This window comes from Crocodylus siamensis, chromosome 1 (genome assembly GCF_052110815.1).
Source record: "Crocodylus siamensis isolate JL-2025a chromosome 1, ASM5211081v1, whole genome shotgun sequence".
NCBI lineage: Eukaryota > Metazoa > Chordata > Crocodylia > Crocodylidae > Crocodylus > Crocodylus siamensis.
In genome coordinates, this window is record NC_143395.1 from 31,868,877 (window position 1) to 31,888,478 (window position 19,602).

At 41.5% G+C, this 19,602-nt stretch overlaps 1 protein-coding gene across 4 annotated transcripts in view; it reads left to right on the forward strand.

Annotated features, from left to right (window-relative positions):
* Positions 1 to 19,602, forward strand: part of EIPR1 (EARP complex and GARP complex interacting protein 1) — a 192,254-nt gene that overhangs the window by 81,696 nt on the left and 90,956 nt on the right. For all 4 annotated transcript variants that reach the window (XM_090032739.1, XM_090032769.1, XM_090032759.1 and 1 more), the window contains exon 4: positions 14,340 to 14,496. In XM_090032739.1, the coding sequence (XP_089888865.1) occupies positions 14,340 to 14,496 (157 nt within the window). The remainder of the gene's footprint in view (positions 1 to 14,339; positions 14,497 to 19,602) is intronic.

A 19,602-nucleotide genomic window follows, 5' to 3' on the forward strand; every position in this document is an offset into this window, starting at 1 on the left:
AATGTGTTAAGCAGGGGAAAAAACTGCCTTTTTAAAGTAAAAAAATGTTTATAATTGTGATTTTTAACATAACACCTGTTAAATATAATATTTATATTCATTTTAAAGGTCCAAAACTTTGTATTGGTAGCTCCAAGTAGCAAAACATTAATGATGGAATTTAGTAAGAATTGCCTAGTTGAGGTATATTTTTATAATCTATCTAGTGAACTGGCATCTGGCAGTGGCGTAGCTGGGGTGTGAGGAATTTTATTCCCCGTTCTCAGAATCTCATGACCTGCTATGCACAGTTTGGGGAAAGGGGCATAAAATTCCTTACGCCTCATCGTGAGACTGCCTTAACATCTGCCAGCAGCCTTTGCAGTGCTTCATTTTGAAATGCTTCCTGAAATGCCAGTGTGCACACTACTGCACTCCCCACCCTGTCCCATGGGGAAATAGGCCAGGTGGCTAATGAGCGCTCTCCTGGCTCTCTTCAGACACTCTGAGGGTCTGAGAGGCATGCAGAGATTCCTCTTTCCAGTCCTGGAGAGCTATGTTGCTGCATGCCTTCACAGGCATTTTGAAGTGCTCTGTGTGTGTGTAGTGGGGGCTGGGGAAGGGGTGCGTGTGTGCAAAGCACTCAAGTATGCCAAAGTGAAGCAGTCTAGAATTTGCAGTGCTTCGAATGTACATCTGTTCATGGTCTAACATCGATTTAGCTGCACTTGTACCAGCAATGGTAGGATCCCAAATGTGGATCTAGCTCATTTGTTTTCTGTCATACCATGTATACTTTGGTTCAGGTTTGGACAATATAATGTTATAAAATACCTGTGGCCAGTTGGTACCTTACCTATGGTAGGGCTTGCACTATTACAGCTACTGTCAGAGCTCCACTGGGTAGTAGCAGTGGTAGGGAAACTTTAAAAAATAAACAACGTGTAGATGCAGCCAGCCTTTTTCCTGCTCCACAGTTGTGAATTGCCTTGAAATGTTGCTCTCTCTGTGTGTGATAAACTAGATGGATGCTGGTCCATTATGGTGACTTTTTGATCTAGTCAATGTAGGTAATCAGCAAGAAAACCTGCCTGAGATTTGAACTAGTTTTTTTTTTTTACTATGTTGTATCCAAATTCTGCCCTAAGATCCATGCTGTGAAATTTAGAAAGAGCAGAAATTGGCTGCTATTACTCAGTTGTGGCTGTCTCTGTATGACAGTTTCAAAAATGCAAACCATAAAATGTATATGTCCTCACTAGAACCTGTAGATTTCCAAAACAGGAGATATCACAAAGAAAAGTGGCCATGTCGGGACACTGGCTCAAATAGAAATTATGTGCCTTCACTGAAAAACTGTTGAACTGGATCGGAAAATTCATGTTCTGCAGGCTGCTGTAACTTATGTCCTCTCTAGTACTCAGCCAGCTGGCTGCCTGGTTTTTGCTGGTGCTGTCATCATCCCTCTGTAATGTGACTATTGCATCTGTCTCTCCCTCGCGTCATACCCGTGTCCTTTTGGCGACACTGCTTAGATCATGATCTGTGTCCAAAATGTGGATGTTGTGCTTTTCTTTTTTCTTTATTTGTTCTTTGAATATGGATGTGTAAAAAAACAAAAATGAAAAACCCTAAACAAACAAAAAACCCAAACCTGTAATGTTCGTGTGCTGTAATCGTGAATTTATTGTTAGCAGTGGTTACCTATGATCTTATGTTAATGGTGAGAAGTCTGCAATTTATGCAGTTCCTGCCACATGTTGAGTAGTGAGACCAGCTGCTATAATCATGGAGAAAGACCTGTGTATGGGCATATGTTTGGGTTGGATTGTACTATAGATGGAAACTGTTTACATCCCAACCATGTTTGCTGTCAGACCTGCTTACTCACACTTCCATCAGGAAATAGAGCTGCTGTACTATACTTTTTCATTCCATCTGTATTTATATCTTCAAAAGGCATTCTTTTGGTTTTTAAATTTGGGGTGGGGTGGGAGGTGTGGGGAAGAATCTAAACCATTGTTTTGCAAAAGATAAGTTTCATTGTGCTGACTGTAGAGCATTTTAGATGCATAACATACAGCAGTAAAAATTTGAAGGCTTTGGAATCTGTGTTTTAAATAGACAAAGGATTTTAAATGATCAATGTAGTATTAAGAAAAGAAATATGTTATACCTCTATTGCAAAAGAATGCATTGCCTTTTAGATTCAATGTGGTTTATTTTCCTTTGAACAAACTAGAGAGGCGACAGAGCTATTGTTTAAAATAAAGCATAGCTGAAATCATTACTTCCTTTCAATTTCTCTGTTTTCTTCAAATGGTGAAGGGTGTTTGTTCATTAATAAGGGAGAGTGATAAGTCTCTGTTTATCAATGGCAAGAATGAGGCTTCTGAAAACTAGCTGCTTGTTCCTGTCATACTGAGAGCATTAATGGGCACCAGCTGGGCTGTAGCTATAGCAGCTACACCACTTCAGCTTCGCACAGCAAGAGCTGCTGTGGCAATGGTGCAGAAGTGCCTCCTGTGCAGATTTAGGAAGCATACACTTCAGTTGTTGTTCCCTGGGCAACAGAATAACTGCAGCCAGCTGGCTCTGCACCACCTGAGCTGATCAAAGAGCAAACCCTGTCAGGCACCGAAACTTCAGCTCCTCCAACTTCAGTGTGAATATCTGCAGGCAGTGATGTAGGAAGCATTGTCAATTGGGTTTCAAGGTTAAACACAGGGGAATGAAATGAAATGACAGGGAAGACTAGACTGAGAGCTACCACTCTTATACATGTTAGATGTACGTGGTTATTAAATAGGCAAAAGTAATTTAAAAATCTCAGTATTCAACAGATATAAAATATTTTCTTTTTAAGGATTTGAAACAAAAGAAATAGCTGCCTTCAGTGTAATTTCATGAAAAAAGGGAAGTGATGTTAGACAGTTTGTCATATATGTTTAGTAAAGAATGATGTCAGTTTTGTGGCCGGGGTTTTAATCTACAGTTGTGTAAAGTGACATAATTAGAGGGGACTGAGAGGACAGAACTGGACTTCATATTTAAATGCCTTAAGATCATGGTAGAAGTCATGGTTGTAACTGATGTGCATGTCAGAGCATGCTTCTGTGGCAATGTGGATTTTATTCAGCAAGTGGCGCCAGAAGAATAAAAGGTGGATGATTGAACAGCTGTGAGTTGTAATGCTGGCTGATGAGTCCCTCCATAATTGTGATCTAAATCCAGTTGAGTCTCTTCCTCTTGTATGCATATTTAAATTATTTCTAGGTCTTTCCTTTTCGATTGTACTGCAGTGCCTACTGGCACCTCTTTCATTAAACCTTTGTCAGAGTTTAAATTTTTAAAACACTATTTTAAATTTGGCTATTAATTAAAATGTACCTCAGACTAGAAATTGCTTCTTGAAAAAACCGTAGGTAAACTCTTTTTCGTATGTCTTTCTCTTCATTTTTTAAATGAATACACTGCTTGTGACAGATGCTAGATTTAGTCCTGGAGAACAAATTCCTTTTGCTGGATTTAGAGCTGGTAAAGCACAAAAATTAGCTGTGCACATTTTCTCACATACTTCCCAGTATACAGAAACCTGAATATTCTCCATGTACAAACCCTGATCTGGACAGATAATCTTTCAGGGTAAGGGAATCATTGAGTCTTGTATACTCATTCAAACCTAGGCTTCTGTGCTGGGATTAGAAGCAAAGTGTCAATGGCCAACAGCGTACCAAAGTTTTGTGGCATTTGTGGGGTTTGTTCATAGTTCTGTTTTTGATAGTTTGTTGTCTGACCCCCCCCCACAGTCATGCTCATTTCAGTAGTACCTGAATTATGGGATTAGCCCCATAATTCCTGTATACTCTTTGTTTAGGGCCCATAAATTATCAAATTCTAACTATTTATTCCTGCCTCTAGCTGTTATTCCTCTCCCTTCTCTTCACCCCTCTGCCCTCCCCCTGCCCCCAATAGACTTGGTGTGAGAGAAGCCTGAAAGCATGAATGAAACAGTTTGATAAAGTCACCTACAGCTCTAACATAGTAAATATAACCAGTATAGTTTTTTTTGTCCTCAGTAATGTAAAAACAAATGTGACTCTAATTTAGTATAGTTATCATTTACGCTGATACAGTAGACTACAACTTCCAGTAGTTCTGTTCTGATTTATTGTGTTGGGCTCCCAAATATCAAATAAATCTTCAATATTTTTAAATTATATGCATTCTCCTTTTTAAAGGTGTTTATCAAGGAGGGTGAACTACTTTTTACATTTTTCCTCCATAAGGTCTACAAATACATGATACTTCATGAAAGCAAAGTACTTTTCCAGGATGTACTATGGGAGCAGGGGGTGGGGGGAGAAAAACAAAACCAACTGAAACCCAAGGGATTATTGCTGGTTGTTTTTACAGCCACTGATGTCCAGTTCATACACCAAGAAATTTGACTGGGTTCATGTATTAGGGAAGACCAATTCCCTTAATGGTGAAATTACTGTGAAAGTCTATATGGCCTTTGTTTTACATGTTAGACCTCTTCCGGCCTTAAACTCTGTGAATCTATAAACATCCCATGGTACTTTCACAATGGTGATAGTGACATACTGACCTGGCCAAAAATACTGTGTCTGAAATTGGTAGTTTGCCTTCCTAAATTTACAGGTATTTCTTTTTCTTGCAAATCCTTTATGCTTGTATAGAAACATGTATGGCAGATGTGGCAAATTCCAGTCAGTTTGGAGTTTCCCTGCAAGCACCCAAAGGGCTAACACTACTCTTACCCATCCCCACAGCCATCTGATTTTTGTTGGCTGTGTCAGAAAAAACTTACCTCAACCAGCATCTGCATTAGCCCACTAGGTGCTAAGTACAGACATTCATTGGACAAATGACATTGAGCAGGGGCAGGAGTGTTTAACCCCGCTCCCTGACCCCAGACCCTAGCTAGAGTTTGCCTGTGAGCAGTTGCCCCCCTCCCCTTGCAGACTGGGCTGCATCCCCAGCCGAGCTTGCTCCCCCCTCCTTTCCCCTTGCCTTGTCAGCCAGCCCTCACTGCTTCAACTAGTGAGCAGAATGGCGGGGCCAGCCCAGTCCAGGGATGCAAAACATCCTGGGATGCTTAGGGACTGCGATTTAACCTGAACCTGGAAGGGGTCTGGGACAGAAGTTTTGTAAACTGGTTTGATCCAAATCAGTTAAATCTGATACTGCATTCAACCAGGTTTATCTTAAACCAGTTCCAGCCATTTTGAGACTGGTTTATGTGCACTGGGCTTCTGTTTTGCTATGGGTTTAAACCAGTTCCTGATCATTTAAACCAGTTTATGTGTACTTTCTGTCCCTAGCCACAGTGGCTCTGGCAGTTGCAAAGAAAAGCCTTGTGTGTTGGATGACCTACCTTTAGTGGGCTGCATGTTTGATACCCCTGATATATGGCATCGTGTATTCCAGACAGTGGATGGTAAAGTGAATTGATATTTCTCATGTATTTAATCTAATTATATAAAGTAGGACCTATACCAGAGCTTTGAGGTGAAGGTTATGTGTTCCTCTTTTGTCACCTTTTAGACTGAATTTCAGCCTTGGTTTCTTGTCAAAGGTGAATAACTTGGATGGGAGCAAATGCAGTTTAACCATCAGTACCCTACCAGATAAGTATGTGGGGGAGGAAAAACAGGAGATTTCACCTGTTTACAACTCTCATTCTTGCAACTTCTTTTTCAGCAGCTTTTGCGTTGAAACAGCTGGTGGTGGAAAGCTGAAAATTGGCATGGAAATAGCCCTCATTGAGAAGTGCTTTTGAGTGCTCCAGTGAAAATTGGTATTGATTTGACCGAATCGTGACCCATTGAAAATTGCATGCTGTGCATGCAAGTACATTTTGCACTGAGTTTTCTCACTCCATTTCTAACATATGCAGTTAAAGAAGGCTATGTTGTATGTGTGCACTTAGCTAACTTAGCTGTGTAGTGAAAAGTTTGCAGAATGAATGAATTAATGACATGGTCATGTAGGGTGAAGAGTGAATGAGGCAAATCTTCACCAAACGTTTTCTCAGCACCTTCAAAGATAAGAGCATCATAGATTTTAGGATTCACAAAGAGACTGTCTTCTGCAAATTCCTCAAAGTGTGCAGGAGAGTGGCTCTTGAGTGTGCCTCATGAGATAGTCGTCTGTTGTGTCCATTTAAAAGAAAAATGGCACATGACTTCCATCTACATAATTCCCTAGCAATATAAAAATAACAAAGCTGGTTCAGCTTTAACCCTGCATCATTCAGGGTCAAAGTAGGGCAATTATAGCACTACAGCAGACCTGAGGGCTACTTATGGAGTTTTGGTGAGCTGTCATGGGCTCATCAGTATTCCACCCCCCCTTGCTGCTGCAACAGCTTACCAAAACTCTCTAGTGGCCCTGTGGTCCAAAAAATTGCCCACCCCTGGGCTAGGGGAGCCTAACCCTTGTTTCCCCCCTTCTCCATGTGTTCGCTCTCCTGCCCCAAGTCCTTGGCACATGGCTGGGTCAGGCAGGAGCTATGCTAGCTGTGCCCACGTGGCCCAAGCCAGCCCGTGGGAACACAGTGCGGCATCAGCTCGGCCTGGCCACGTGTGGGGACTTGGGGTGGAGGAGGGAGGGAGAAGGGTGCCAGGAGCAGGTACCAGGGACTCCGAGACGGGCAGGAACTGTGCCAGCTGCTCTAGCTGTGCCCACATGGTGCAGCCCAAAGCTGTGCATGGGAACACAGTGTGGCACCACATTAGTGTTCATGCCCCTACCAGGCCCTAGCTCAGCAGAGCCTAGAGAACCTGTGGCTCCTGGCCCTTTTCCCCGTGCACCTTCTCCCCCTCCCACAGGGAGAACCTTTCCTGAGATTCAGCTCACTGGGGCTGCACTGTTTGCTCTGTGAATGGCCGCAGGGTGGAGCTGTGTGCTGACAGCCTTGCTGGGCAGAAGCCTGGTCAGAAACTCAGCACCTTCTGCCTTGGAGCATGCACTGAGGGGCTGGGAAGAGGGACAGGGTGGGGAAGGGAGGGGAGTGGCTGCTGCTGTGGCTGGTTAGGGCCCCGGGGAAGGGAGAAGGGGAGAGGTGCCAAAAGTCAGGGCATCTGTGGGCCAAGTACAGTTCTCCTTCAGAGGAGCAGCCATGGGCTGGATAGAATCATTTGGTGAGCCGGACTGGCTCCTGGGCTGTATTTTGTCCACCCCTGTACTGCAGGATGATACAGACATAGAAGTTACAGCATAACAGTTGATGTGTGCTCTGGAGCAGGAGCGCTCTCTCCTTTTTAAAATGAGTGGGATGTATATTTATCCACATCCTTTATGGTGAAATCAATAAAGTGGGGAGGGGTGGAAACAGCCATGCCCCTCCTTGGCCTTATCCCTCCTTATCCTGCCTTTGCTAACACCAATAAGGAAAAAAAATCTTAGTTTAGACATGGTCTAGGAAGGCTTTGTGACTGGCTGGAAGAGAAACGTTGAGACAGCTTAAAGGGCTAAGAATGGAAAATCTAGGGGTGTAGTGTACAGGACTGAAATAGTCCTGTACTGTAGGCTTGAATGATATGGATATAGAATATTATTTGTAGAATGTATTATTCTACAAGAAATGTACAGTCTTATGATCTTTTGTCAGTATATCCATTGAAAAATTAGCTGTAGGGACCTGGGCTTCTATGTTGTTTAGGCTACTTTTATATGGAGCCTCATATAATTCTGTTGCTGCCGATTATTTGCTTAAAAGACATTGTGGCCTACAATAGAGTTTTATCCCATCTCACATGATGGATTGACACTAATCAATCTCAGGCCTTTTTGGTTGTCTTACCAGACAGAGAACTGAGGGTCGGGGGATGGTGGGGAAAGGTTAAGCTCTTTTGTATAAAAGGGAAATTAAATCTTGGATTAAACTAGGCATATCTAAAATTACTTCTACAGGAGGCTATGATAATTCCATTTTGGTTTCAAACACCTGAATTAATAAAGTGACAGAGCCATAGATAAATACATAAGAAGTGTAAAGAGAGATTAATAATAGTCTGAATTAGTCCTTTTGCTCCAAAGACTTAAGAAATACCTAATTCCAGCCTTCCTTCAAAATTTTAAAAATAGAATTGTTAAGGGCAACAGGGAAGATACAGTTGCTGAGAAAAGGTAACAGTTTGAGCTGAAAACTAATTTATTATCTTCCATGAGTAGTTAAGATTTATGAGTTAGGTTTTTAAAGTGATCCTGTTTGAGGATTTTTTACATTGATGCAAGCTAACAGTAGTATTTCCATCATTCCTGAGCCAATCCCAAATAAACTGAATCTTATATACAATGGCATAGCATCTTGTACTTGAACATGTGAGACATTTTTCTGCTTTAGATCTTCCAACATATAATTGTGCCTTACAAAAACTTCTGTCCACCACAATGAAATTTCAGTTGATGGAGAAAAGAAATACTAGTTATCTCACTGGGTCACTTTAAAAAATGTTGATAAATACAGAATGGGTGTTTCTCATTTCCATTTTTGTAAACTTGGAAAAGTGGCTGCTAAGTAACTAAACTGCTCCCACTGCTGTGAAAAAGGAGAAATGACTTCACAGTTAAAGGGACCCACAGTAAGTTCTAAAATTGTATTTTAAGACATAACCTAATATAGAAAGCTTAGAGCAGCTCTTTAAGATGAAAATTGAATAGTTTAAAAATTGCTGCTTAAAAGTAAGTGCTTACAAAATAACAGCTATTGATAGAGGAAATCTACCCTGGCCAACTTACATTCAAGAGATAAGCCGCTCTTGCATTTTGGGAGAGCAAATGGCATCTGATATATATCATATTATCAGAGCAGCTAAACAGCTTTTCAGAAGAAACATTGTATGCTAGGCCCCAAGGAATGACTAGCTAGGTCTGCAGGATGTAGAAGTCTGATATCTTTGTTTTCACCACTGGGCTGAATCTCCTGTGCCTAGAATATTGAGGTGCATTTCTAGCTTGGTCTTGACAGCATTTATAGTAGTAATAAGTTTCAAACTAAGGAAAAGTCCTGTTCCTGCAGACACTTGGAAGTTGAAGCGAGTATTTTGGATAGTGGAAATGAGCTTTATGGTAGCTGTGGATAAAATTCTCAAAAAATACTTAAGTCATTTAAGAGTCAAGTCCTGTTGACTTTCGGTGCTTTTGATAATTTTTGCCCCGTTTCAAATTAGGCTGTTGGGGGAGGGGGTGTTGTTAATAATTAGGATTTGTGGGAACTAGAATTCGTTATTCAGGAAATTCTGAGACTTTGGATAGGTTTGGTGAAATTAACATGCTGCTTTGGATTCTTTCTAACCAACTCAGGCTGTTAAGAAAATTTTACAAAATAGAATTGCTACCATATTTACTTGTATACTACATGCACCTTCTCCAAGCCAAACTTGGAGTGTGTATCTTAAATGGGGATGCTGATTTTTTTTCTTTGCTGGAATAGAAGCGGGGTAGCACAGAGCAAGCAAATGCTGACTCCATTGCTGCCACTTCTCCCTGGGGCTGCAAAGATCAGGGTGGAATCCAGTTAACTCTCAGCTGCTAGTGAGGCAGTAGCTTTTGGCTGAAGCGCCACTTAGGTAGTCGAGGATGACTGAGCTGCTGCATAGCGTCTGTAGTATCTTGATGAGGCTTGTGATGTTTGACACTTTATTATTTACATGAACTTATATTGTAAGGATTCCACCCATGACTGGATCACGGGTATAGATGGCTATACCCTTTACAGGAGGGATCATGTAGATAAAAAGGGCGGGGGTGTAGCTCTCTATGTTAAGGAAAGCTACGTGTCCCTGCAAGCTGATATTGGCAACCAGGGTGGACAGCTGGAGACCCTCTGGGTTAAAATCCGTGGGGAACACGGCACAGGGAACAACGGTGGGAGTCTACTACAGACCTCCCGCCCAAAGTCCTGAGCTTGATCAGAATTTCACCTGGGACCTGGCTGAGGCCGCATGCTCCAGGACCATGGTTGTCATGGGTGACTTCAATTACCCAGACATCTCGTGGGAGGATCACTCAACAAAATCCGAGCGGTCACAGAGCTTCTTCTCATGCATGGATGAGCTCTGCCTGACTCAAGAAATCTATGGGCCACTGAGAGGCAAAGCTCTGCTCAACCTGGTACTGGCTACGGGGGGTGACCTAATCAGCAACCTAGTGATTGATAGGAAGCTGGGTGACAGCAACCACAAGCTGATCACCTTGACCATCTGCTGTAAAGCTGGCAAGTCAGTCAGCAACAGGAAAGTCCTTGACTTCAGGAAAGCTGACTTTGACCAGCTCAGGAGGCTTGTCAGTCAGGCCCTAAGGAACCATGATCCCAGGGGGAAGGGAGTTCAGGAAGAGTGGTTGCTCCTCAAGGGAGCGATCCTCAATGCTTCTACATTGAACACCTTCAAGAGCAAATTGGATACTTATCTTGCTGGGATCCTATGACCCGAGCTGACTTCCTGCCCTTTGTGCAGGGGGCTGGACTTCATGATCTTCCAAGGTCCCTTCCAGCCCTAATTTATGAAATCTATGAAATATAAAGAACTATTATGGTAAAGAAAGAACAGTTTTGCTACTGATCCTTTCAAGGATCCTGGACCTAACCTTGCTGCTAACCTACCACAATATGAAGTTTCTACTTTCTTACTCCAGACTGGATCCTAGGCTTCCATACTTTCTGGACACTCCGGGGACATCCAGACAAGTGTGCATGTGCAGCATGTAGTGCCACAGACCCATCTGCAGCACCACACATGCAGGTGTTCTCCATGCTGCTAATTTGCACTGCTGGGAGAGGGGAGTGTTGACACTCGGAGATCCCAGTGTCAAAAAAGCCCACAGTGAAAAAAAGTGGGGCAGTGCACAAAGCAGCAGCGTGTGCTGCCCCAAACCAGAGCCTGTCTAGTTGGAACCATACTCTAGTTGCCTACAAAGCTCTGGATCACCACTGCTGAAGCTCTGGGAGGACCCCAGGGCCACAGTTGGGGCATTTGAGGTCAGTCCAGGTGCTGGCCCCAGCCCTCCCACCCCGCATCAGAGCATGTGTGCATGGGTGTTCCCTCAGGACAAGTAGTAGCTGCACATATTGTGCTGCTGCTGTTTGTCCCCAAGGAAATGCACGTGCCTGCACGTCAGGATCTGGCCTCTCTGTTTCCAGGAAGACCTGCTCTATTTCACAGTTGAACATTGTTCTGGAAAAACTGTTTTTTTTCTACATTCTTTCTTCCAAAAGTAAGGTGCATGTCTTTTGTGGAAGCATGTGGTATGTGGGAAATTATAGTAGTTCTTTGTATATGTAATAGTGATATTTCAAGTTGATCGGGGGTTCAAAACTTAAGTGGAAGTGTCAACCTGCAAGTTATACTTGCACCTTCCTTAGATTTGGCACCACAGAAATACTTAGCTTAAAATTTTTTCAGGGGGTTTGAGGTGTGAAACTGGTCTGAATCATAGCTGTGATGTTGGGAGCTAGTTGCTTCTGAACTTATTGTATAGGTAAACTCTTCAGGCTGCTTACACATTTGGATCACAGCCTCTGCTGGGCTTCCCTGCTACTGTCAGCATCTCCCCAAGGATGAGGAAGCTCTTGGAGGACAGTTTTTAATCTTGGTTTTTAAGGCAATAATAGGTTATATGAAACTACCTAGTATAGCTTGGAAGAGCTGGTTGACTTACTACTGTAGTTTGAAGATGATTGAAGGAAAACATCTATTTCTTGTCAACTGTAACTTCAGGCATGCACCATTCCTTTTTATATTTATGTCTAGTGCCTAGCACATGCTGGATACTACTCTATTACTGCTATCATTCGATCATTCAGTAGATTAAAATATCTTTAAAAATGAAGAGTTTTCAAAAGTTCTCAAAATTCATTGAAGCAATAAGTTGTGTTGCATGCTGAGTCTGCTTTACTGCTGTGGTGTAGCTTTTATCATTAGCATGCCTTTAAGCAAACTTGTTCATATGCATCTTGGGGCAAAAATAAGAAAACTAAAGCTGCTAAATCTCCTCAGCATCTCAACTTTCCAAAAGCAGAACCTGGTTGAAAATCAATTGCCATGTTTCTCCGCAGGTTCTGCAGGCCATAATCAGCCTCTGGAGAGTCAGTCTTCCATGTCCTCTTCTGTGCAGCTTGCTCCCTTTATGTTTTTCTGTGCAAGTGTTTGTAGAAGAGAGGAAACTTTGTGTGTATAGTGATCCTTTCAGTGTTACTTATCAGCGATGAGAGCACATATATTGAGTATCCAAGCATGGCATTCTTTCAGGAAATGCTGTCTTTATAGGACATGTTGTAAATTCAATTCAGTTTAAGTGCTCATTATGCTTACATGATTCATATAATGCAAAATGCTTAGTTGTGGGGTGCACTGATTCGCCTCTTGGGAAAAATAGCTGTAATATGCTGCTTTGTCTTTTTGATTTGGTATCTGTATTTATGAGGTGGGGATTGCCTTAAATGTTGTAGCATTGGGTGATGAGACAGCACTTGCAACAGAGACCCTGTTACATGGTTACAAATGACAGGGGACTTCCCAGTAGATTTACTTTTCTAGAGATGTTGTTCATGTGATAGCAAGTTGAGGCATTTTTTTTTCACATTCATAGTATGTACAGCTCACCAAATACAACTCACAACATTCAAATAGCCATGTATTATGAACTCTGCAACGTAAAATGCCAATCAGTTCCCTCAGCCTTTCCTCAGGGAACTGATTGGCATTTTCTTCCATTGGTTTTCCTTAATTTCATCCATGTTTCACTTTAGTAGGTGGCTGCTTTTCCTGCCTCTCTCTCTCAGATTTAAGATGCATTATTTATTCTATTTTATTTTATATTAATCTTTTAATCTCTTCAGAATGCTTTATTCATATTTATTGTTAATGCCCAGACCAGTTTCTTTAACAACATGGATGCTGGTTTTGTCAGTAGTTTAGAGGGGTAGATGACCAGGGCCCCCGCTTGGAGGGGGCGTAAGAATGGCAGCAGCAGCCTGGTTTGCTGCGATTGCTACTGCAGCCACTTCAGCTCTCGTCATGAAGCCTGCTGCCCAGGATGCAGACCCTGGTCGTTATGCTGCTGGGTTTCCTACAAGTGTATCGCTGACATCACAGTCCAAGAAAGTCACTTTCTGACTTACCCCTTTTTTAAATCACTTTTTTAGAACAGATTCTCCTTTTTCCTTTCCACAGGCTGTCAAAGCCAACACAATTTCCTTAGTTCATAGCTTCTTAATCAGTCACCATTGACTAAAACCAGTTGAATGTACTAAGAATCAGTTATAAGAACTCTAAGAGAGAGCCATGATGTTAAGTAACTATACATGCATATCTTCACTGTTACTTATCCATTGTTTTTTTACTTAGAATATTTTTAATACAGAATCAAATTCACCCCCTTCTCCCTGCTCCATGCTTTAGACACCATCTCTTTATTATTGGCACCCTTGTTACTACCCTGAAAGATGAGATTTTCTTTGCACAGTGCTATCTTGTACTGACCTGTTCTCCATCTTTTGTGCACCGTGGACCAGACTCTTAACAATTTGCACCAATGTAAAATGCGTGTGCCATTCTAATCTAGTATCACTTGCATACACTTTGTACTGGTGCAGATTGCTAAGCATGCTGTGAGACAGTTGAGAGATGGGCCCTGTGACTTTGTTTTTCTCCATGCCATTACTGGCTTGTGCATTAGAGATGCACCAATATTTTGCTGTATCGTTTTAAAAATGTAAATTTTACACACACAGTTTTAAATGTATTCTGCTGCTTTTCTTTCTATTTTAATATTCTATATTTTAGGAAATTGTTCATTTGTATGCTGGAATTAGAGGTGGAGACACTTGAACATATTTATTTAGAACACAAATCGTTTTGGTAAACAGTCTTTCATAGCAAAGGATGTACTGTATATGTGCCATAGACACGAAGTGGGTGTAACCCAGTAAATCCACAAAAAGGGATGTTAAAATTTGTAGCTAATGCTTGGGTGAAAACCAACCACTGGCAAGGGGTCACTTTAATTTCTAACATCAGTGAGATGAACAAACTTTGAATATCTACTGTCAGGAGAACTGCATTTTCGTCAGAGCTGAATTACAGTTTTAAAACATAGAAAAGGGGGTTAAATGTGTGCTAATGATGAGTTCTTCGTTCAGTTATGATTATTAACTTGAGGCCTGCACTTTTATCTATGTTCAGCATTCTCTGAGTACAGCTTAAAATAATATTTTAAATATTTTAAATGGCAGATGTGTATTGCTTATAAATGAGTGTAAATGTTGGTGCACTTTATATAAAATGCATCTCCTATACAATGATCTGTTGACATTATCCTCTACTGCTTAGCTTCAGACAGTAAAGTCATGACATGTGCGGCTGTTTGGAGGATGCCGAAGGAATTGGAATCAGGCAGTCATGAATCCCCTGATGATTCATCAAGCAACACTCAAACCCTGGAGCTACTCTGTCACCTTGACAACACAGCCCATGGCAATATGGCCTGGTAGGATTCTGCATATTTTATACTCCTAGAAAAAGCCTAAAGAATAGACCGATGCTGTTAGTTTTCTGCAGGTTTATATTGCAAAAGCTGGATTACACACTATAAACCCATTCTGTCTTAAAAATGGTACAAATTGATTTTTTTTTGTTTTGTTTTGGTCCCAGATGTTTCATAGATTAAAAACATTTATTATAGTCCTGCAAACACATACGGTGTAACAGCCTGTGTACTGTTCTAGCACACCCTTTTCTCTTTTTGTTGCACATAGGTAGCATATTTAATGGAATATATCAGTTTTAGTGCAAAATATAATTTGGATATAACACTTTGATCTTTGTTTTATTGTCTGTGTGCAGCCCTGCTTGGTGTAAACGTAAGTAATTTATTGTCATTAGGGATAAAAGTTGATTATATTACATTTAACTATTCTTTTCTATCAACCAAGAATTTATAATGAAGGATGGGATATTGCAGTGGGTATCATAGAGGCCTCTCCTTTTATTATTTGATTAAGAGAAATGGAAATTTGTTCACAGTGTATTCATGAGTGCCTTGCTATGTGCATATCTATATAACATATTTCTACCTTCCCCTGCACCAGCGCAGAAAACCAAATGGCAACACTTACCTGATAGCTCACAACATATATGCAGCATTAGTTGGCATCTGCTGTAACCACCTGGCCATTTTCTGTTTCTGTATTGGCAAGAAAAATACTAGACACAGGAAAACATTTTGCTTTGGTATTGGATGTGTTCATATATCAGACAGAGTGCTAAACACAGTGACAGGGTAATGTCAGATGTGCCACCTCTGCCACCACTAAGGAATTCCAAAAATACCTCTCCTGAATTGGGAAGAGACATCATAAATCAAAGATGTTGCTGAGTCACCTGTACAGATGCTGAGTTTGTTCAGTGTAGCATCATACATTTAAGTGTCCAGTGTCACTGTGTGAATGTTTTAGGAACATAGAAAAGGAAGGGATATTCTTGGTCACCAAATGCAATCCCTGTTATCACAGGGACCCATATCATATATGTCCATTAATTAAAATTCTTATAGGTGCCAATTTAAAGTGCACCAAAGGGAATAGCACTTGAAATCAACCCTTTCTTAAACTCTCCCCTTTTAGATATCTGGCTGAGGTAGGATTTTTCCCTCTTAATTAAAAGGTGAGAATCAACACAATAGTGGCAAGGTAGTTCATTTGGCTGATTTTTTTTCAACTGCAGGAGCACAGTTGACGATAGGGCTTAAGCATGCTTATTAAGGTAACCACTGACTTAGGTTTCATTGCAGACTTTTCCTCTAAGCATCAGGAAGAAGAAAATACTCATTAGGTTATCTTGTTTTTTTCCCCTGTTAGGACAGGATTGGGTCTTCTATATGGCTGGAAGTGTATATCAGGAATACACTGGTGCAATATATTCCCCAGTGTCTGCATCTGTACTGTTAATGGGGTTTTTTCATTATATTTAGCTTCTTTCTTTATTTGTGTACTGCTACTTCTTGTTGATCATACTGAACAATTTATTCTTTGTTGTTGCATACTTTCAGTACTTAAACTCCAATATTATAAGTAAATTTAGTTTTTAATCTTTCTTTGTAAATCTCTCTCTCTTCAGGACTTAAAGATTTTTACTGCTAGTCAATTAATTCCCTACAATTTGTTTAGATCCTTCAGATATTGAGATAGCTAGAACTGCATATAGGTGCCACCAGTAGGAGGATCTCTCAGCTCCTTACATAATGTTCACATCATATTTCATTTTTCCCTCTGTCATAGTGGGTTCCTTTCAATTTTTCCTCTCCTATCACCTATCAGTTTGTTTAATATTACTGCTTACAAGTAACTTTTATCACTTCAATCCCTGTTACTGGTGCATTTTCCCACATTGCCACTTTTTGAACTTCATTTATTTTCCACACAAGTGCTAACTTCTTAAGTCTTCCTGTCATCATTCCCCATCTCTTCCAAATAATTTACAGAGGTGTGGCTTTGGCTAGTTTTTCCTGTGAATACTACCCATTTTAGAACTGTAAATTCTGTTATGCCATGATAACTTCCTCCCAGGTTACCCATTACCTTCACATACTCAATTCATTTTTTTCTGACAAAATCCTAGATGGAGAATCCTTTAGTTTAGCCTCAACTTTATGGAACAGAAAGTCCTTCACCCATGTAAAGAACCTGTTCACCATTTGATGTTTGACTCCATTGCTCTCCCAGCACTTATCCAGAAAATTGAAGTCCCCCATCAATACTATTGTCATGGATTCACCCCAAGGCAAAGCTACTTTTGGGGTTTCACCATATGGCATGAATGTCTGCTTGCCCAAATTAAGTTTACACTTATGGTATTCAGCCTCTTAATTGTAGCTATTGGAAAGCTCTCAGTTTTTTTGTTCTCATAACCATGTATGTTATAATATTTGATATAAGTGTAATTTTTATATATCATTATATTTCAGCCAGGGTTGTTTTAGAAAGGCAATAATTAACTTGATGACTGTCACCTGTTAAAACTTAGACAACACTCAGTGGTTGAAAATTAGCATTTGACTTGGTTTGTGTATTGTTCCCCATTCAGAAGTGCTTAGAAAATCTGGCTAGACAGTGATAAACTTATATTTTAAAAAAGGGCAAGGGGTCTTACAATAGAGTATGGAGTGGTGGGGGGCAGACAGCTTCTGTGACTCTGGCTTCTGCCTGCCCTCTACCGCCCTACCACTCTGCCTCCACAGCCTCAAGCCCCTGTTGCCCCATCTGAAGCTGCGCTGAAGCCCTGCTCAGTGCCCCCCAGGCTGCAATGGGACATAGTCTGCTGGTGCTGGAGCAGTGGCAAGGGGGAGCTGCAGGGGTAGGCAGGGAGGGAGAGACTTTAGGGTGGGGAGGAAAACAGGAGGGAGGAGGGGTGTCCCAGCTGCCAGCAGAGGGTTTGGGATTGAGAGTATGGTCAGGGGTAGGAAGGCAAGAAAGGTTTATTGAATTAACAAAAACATGACTGTGCGTAGTATACTAAGACAGATAATAACAGACGATAATAATTTGCGTCAGCAACTTATCGACAGTGTCCTCTGATGCTTGATGTACAACAGGTTTCTCTTTCTACAAAGCTCAGTGAAGTCAGGTGTTCCCGATCAGCGCTGTCTGAGTGGTACCAGGAAGGACTCTGGTATTCAGTCTTTGGGCTCCTTGAGATCTGTGGGCCCACCGATCCAGGTCAACAGCTAATTAATCCCTTTCACAGAGCTGTATTTTCCTTCTGAATGATTTTCAGAAGTTTCAGCCAATTTATAACTTCTGAACTGTGCTGATAACTTACAGCTGCTCAGATTCTTTTTACTTCCACTGTCCTTAGACTGACTAATAGCAGTACAAGCCTTGCATTCCTTTGATAAGGTTAATTTTAACTATGCCACAGGGCCTTACTACTTCATGGCTTTGCTAAATTTACTAGGCATTACTTTATACAAGGCCTTACTACATCTTAAACTTTAATTAGGCTCTTAGCAACAATATATAGCTTAATATCTAAACAAATACAGAAAAACACTTGGTCTAATCTTCATAGAGCCTTCAGCAAGCACCTTTATCACACAGACATAATTTACAGCTGTCACAAGGGGTGGGGACATGAGTATGTGGGGTGGCAGAAGAGATGTGGAGGAGGGAAGAGAGGGGATGGGGGAAGGAGAGTGGGAGTCTGAGGCTGTGGGGGCCAGGCACAAAGGGGGGGTAAATGGGAGGGAAAAGGTGGCAGGGGGCAAGCTGCCTGTTTGCTCCACTGCCTTCACGCTGCCTACCCCCTTACTGCCTCTCACTGCCTGCCCTACCACATGCTCCCCTACTATCTCCATCACTATCACTCCCGTACTGTCTCCCCCATTACTGCCTCATCATGTCTCCCTCCACTACTTGCAGCAGAGGGGCGAGAATTTGAGATGATCCTCCAATAATTAAATTATATACATGGAAAATTATAATACATGTTTACTTCAAGGCTTTGCTAAATTTACTAGGTATTACTTTATACAAGGTCTTACTACATCGTAAGCTTTAATTAATCTTATTCAGGTAAATACAGTAATTTCTGGGGCTGGCAGAGACTCCTTCACTGCAGCTGCAGTGTGCAGTATAAGGGCAGTGGACCTGAGGCTTGCGGAGACAGGGAGTGATTTTGGCACAAACTCAGTTTGTTCCTTGGGGTAGTGGCAATGCAGTGGGGAGAAACTCAGGGCTCCGAGGCTACCCTATGGATGGGTTTGTGACAAGTGTTTTAAGTTCTGGATAATTTTGTAATTTCCTTGAAGACTGCCTAATCTACCTCTACTTCCTAACTTGGCAAATCCCCACCATTATATCATCTTTTATCTTCTCCTAAATATGCTCAGTTCTGCTATGTTCTTCCTCCTGAACAAGGCAAAAAAGGGTGTACATTTTTGACAGATTACTTTTATCAACAAACAAACAAAATTAAAAAATGACTTTTCTCAACAAACCAAGTAGATGAACAGGAAGCAGGCCTGTAACATAAAAGTAATCACTTTTCCATAGCCCCTTTTTTGACCATATCTCTATTTAAAATAACAGATATTTAGGATATTTTTCACTTTCCCTATAACATGTATAATTAGGCAGGCCCTATGCGGAGAGGCTATGGGACCTGAACTTGTTCAGCCTCCACAGGAGAAGGCTGAGGGGGGATCCAGTGGCCTGTTACAAACTAGTCAGAGGGGACCAGCAGGCACTGGGGAAGTCCCTGTTCCCCCGAGCACTACCAGGAGTGACTAGAAATAACGGTCACAAGCTGGCAGAGGATAAATTCAGATTAGACATCAAGAGGTGCTACTTCACCGTCAGTGTGGCTAGGATCTGGAACCAACTTCCAAGCGAAGTGGTGCTGGCTCCTACCCTGGGGGTCTTTAAGACAGGGCTAGACAGTCACCTTGCTGGGGTCATTTGACCCCAGTACTCTTTTTTGCCATGGCAGTGGGTCGGACTTGATGATCTGCTCAGGTCCCTTCAGACCCTACTAATTATGAAACTATGTTTCAGCATGCTTTTGTTTAGTAATCTAAAAAATGTAAGTTAAATTATTA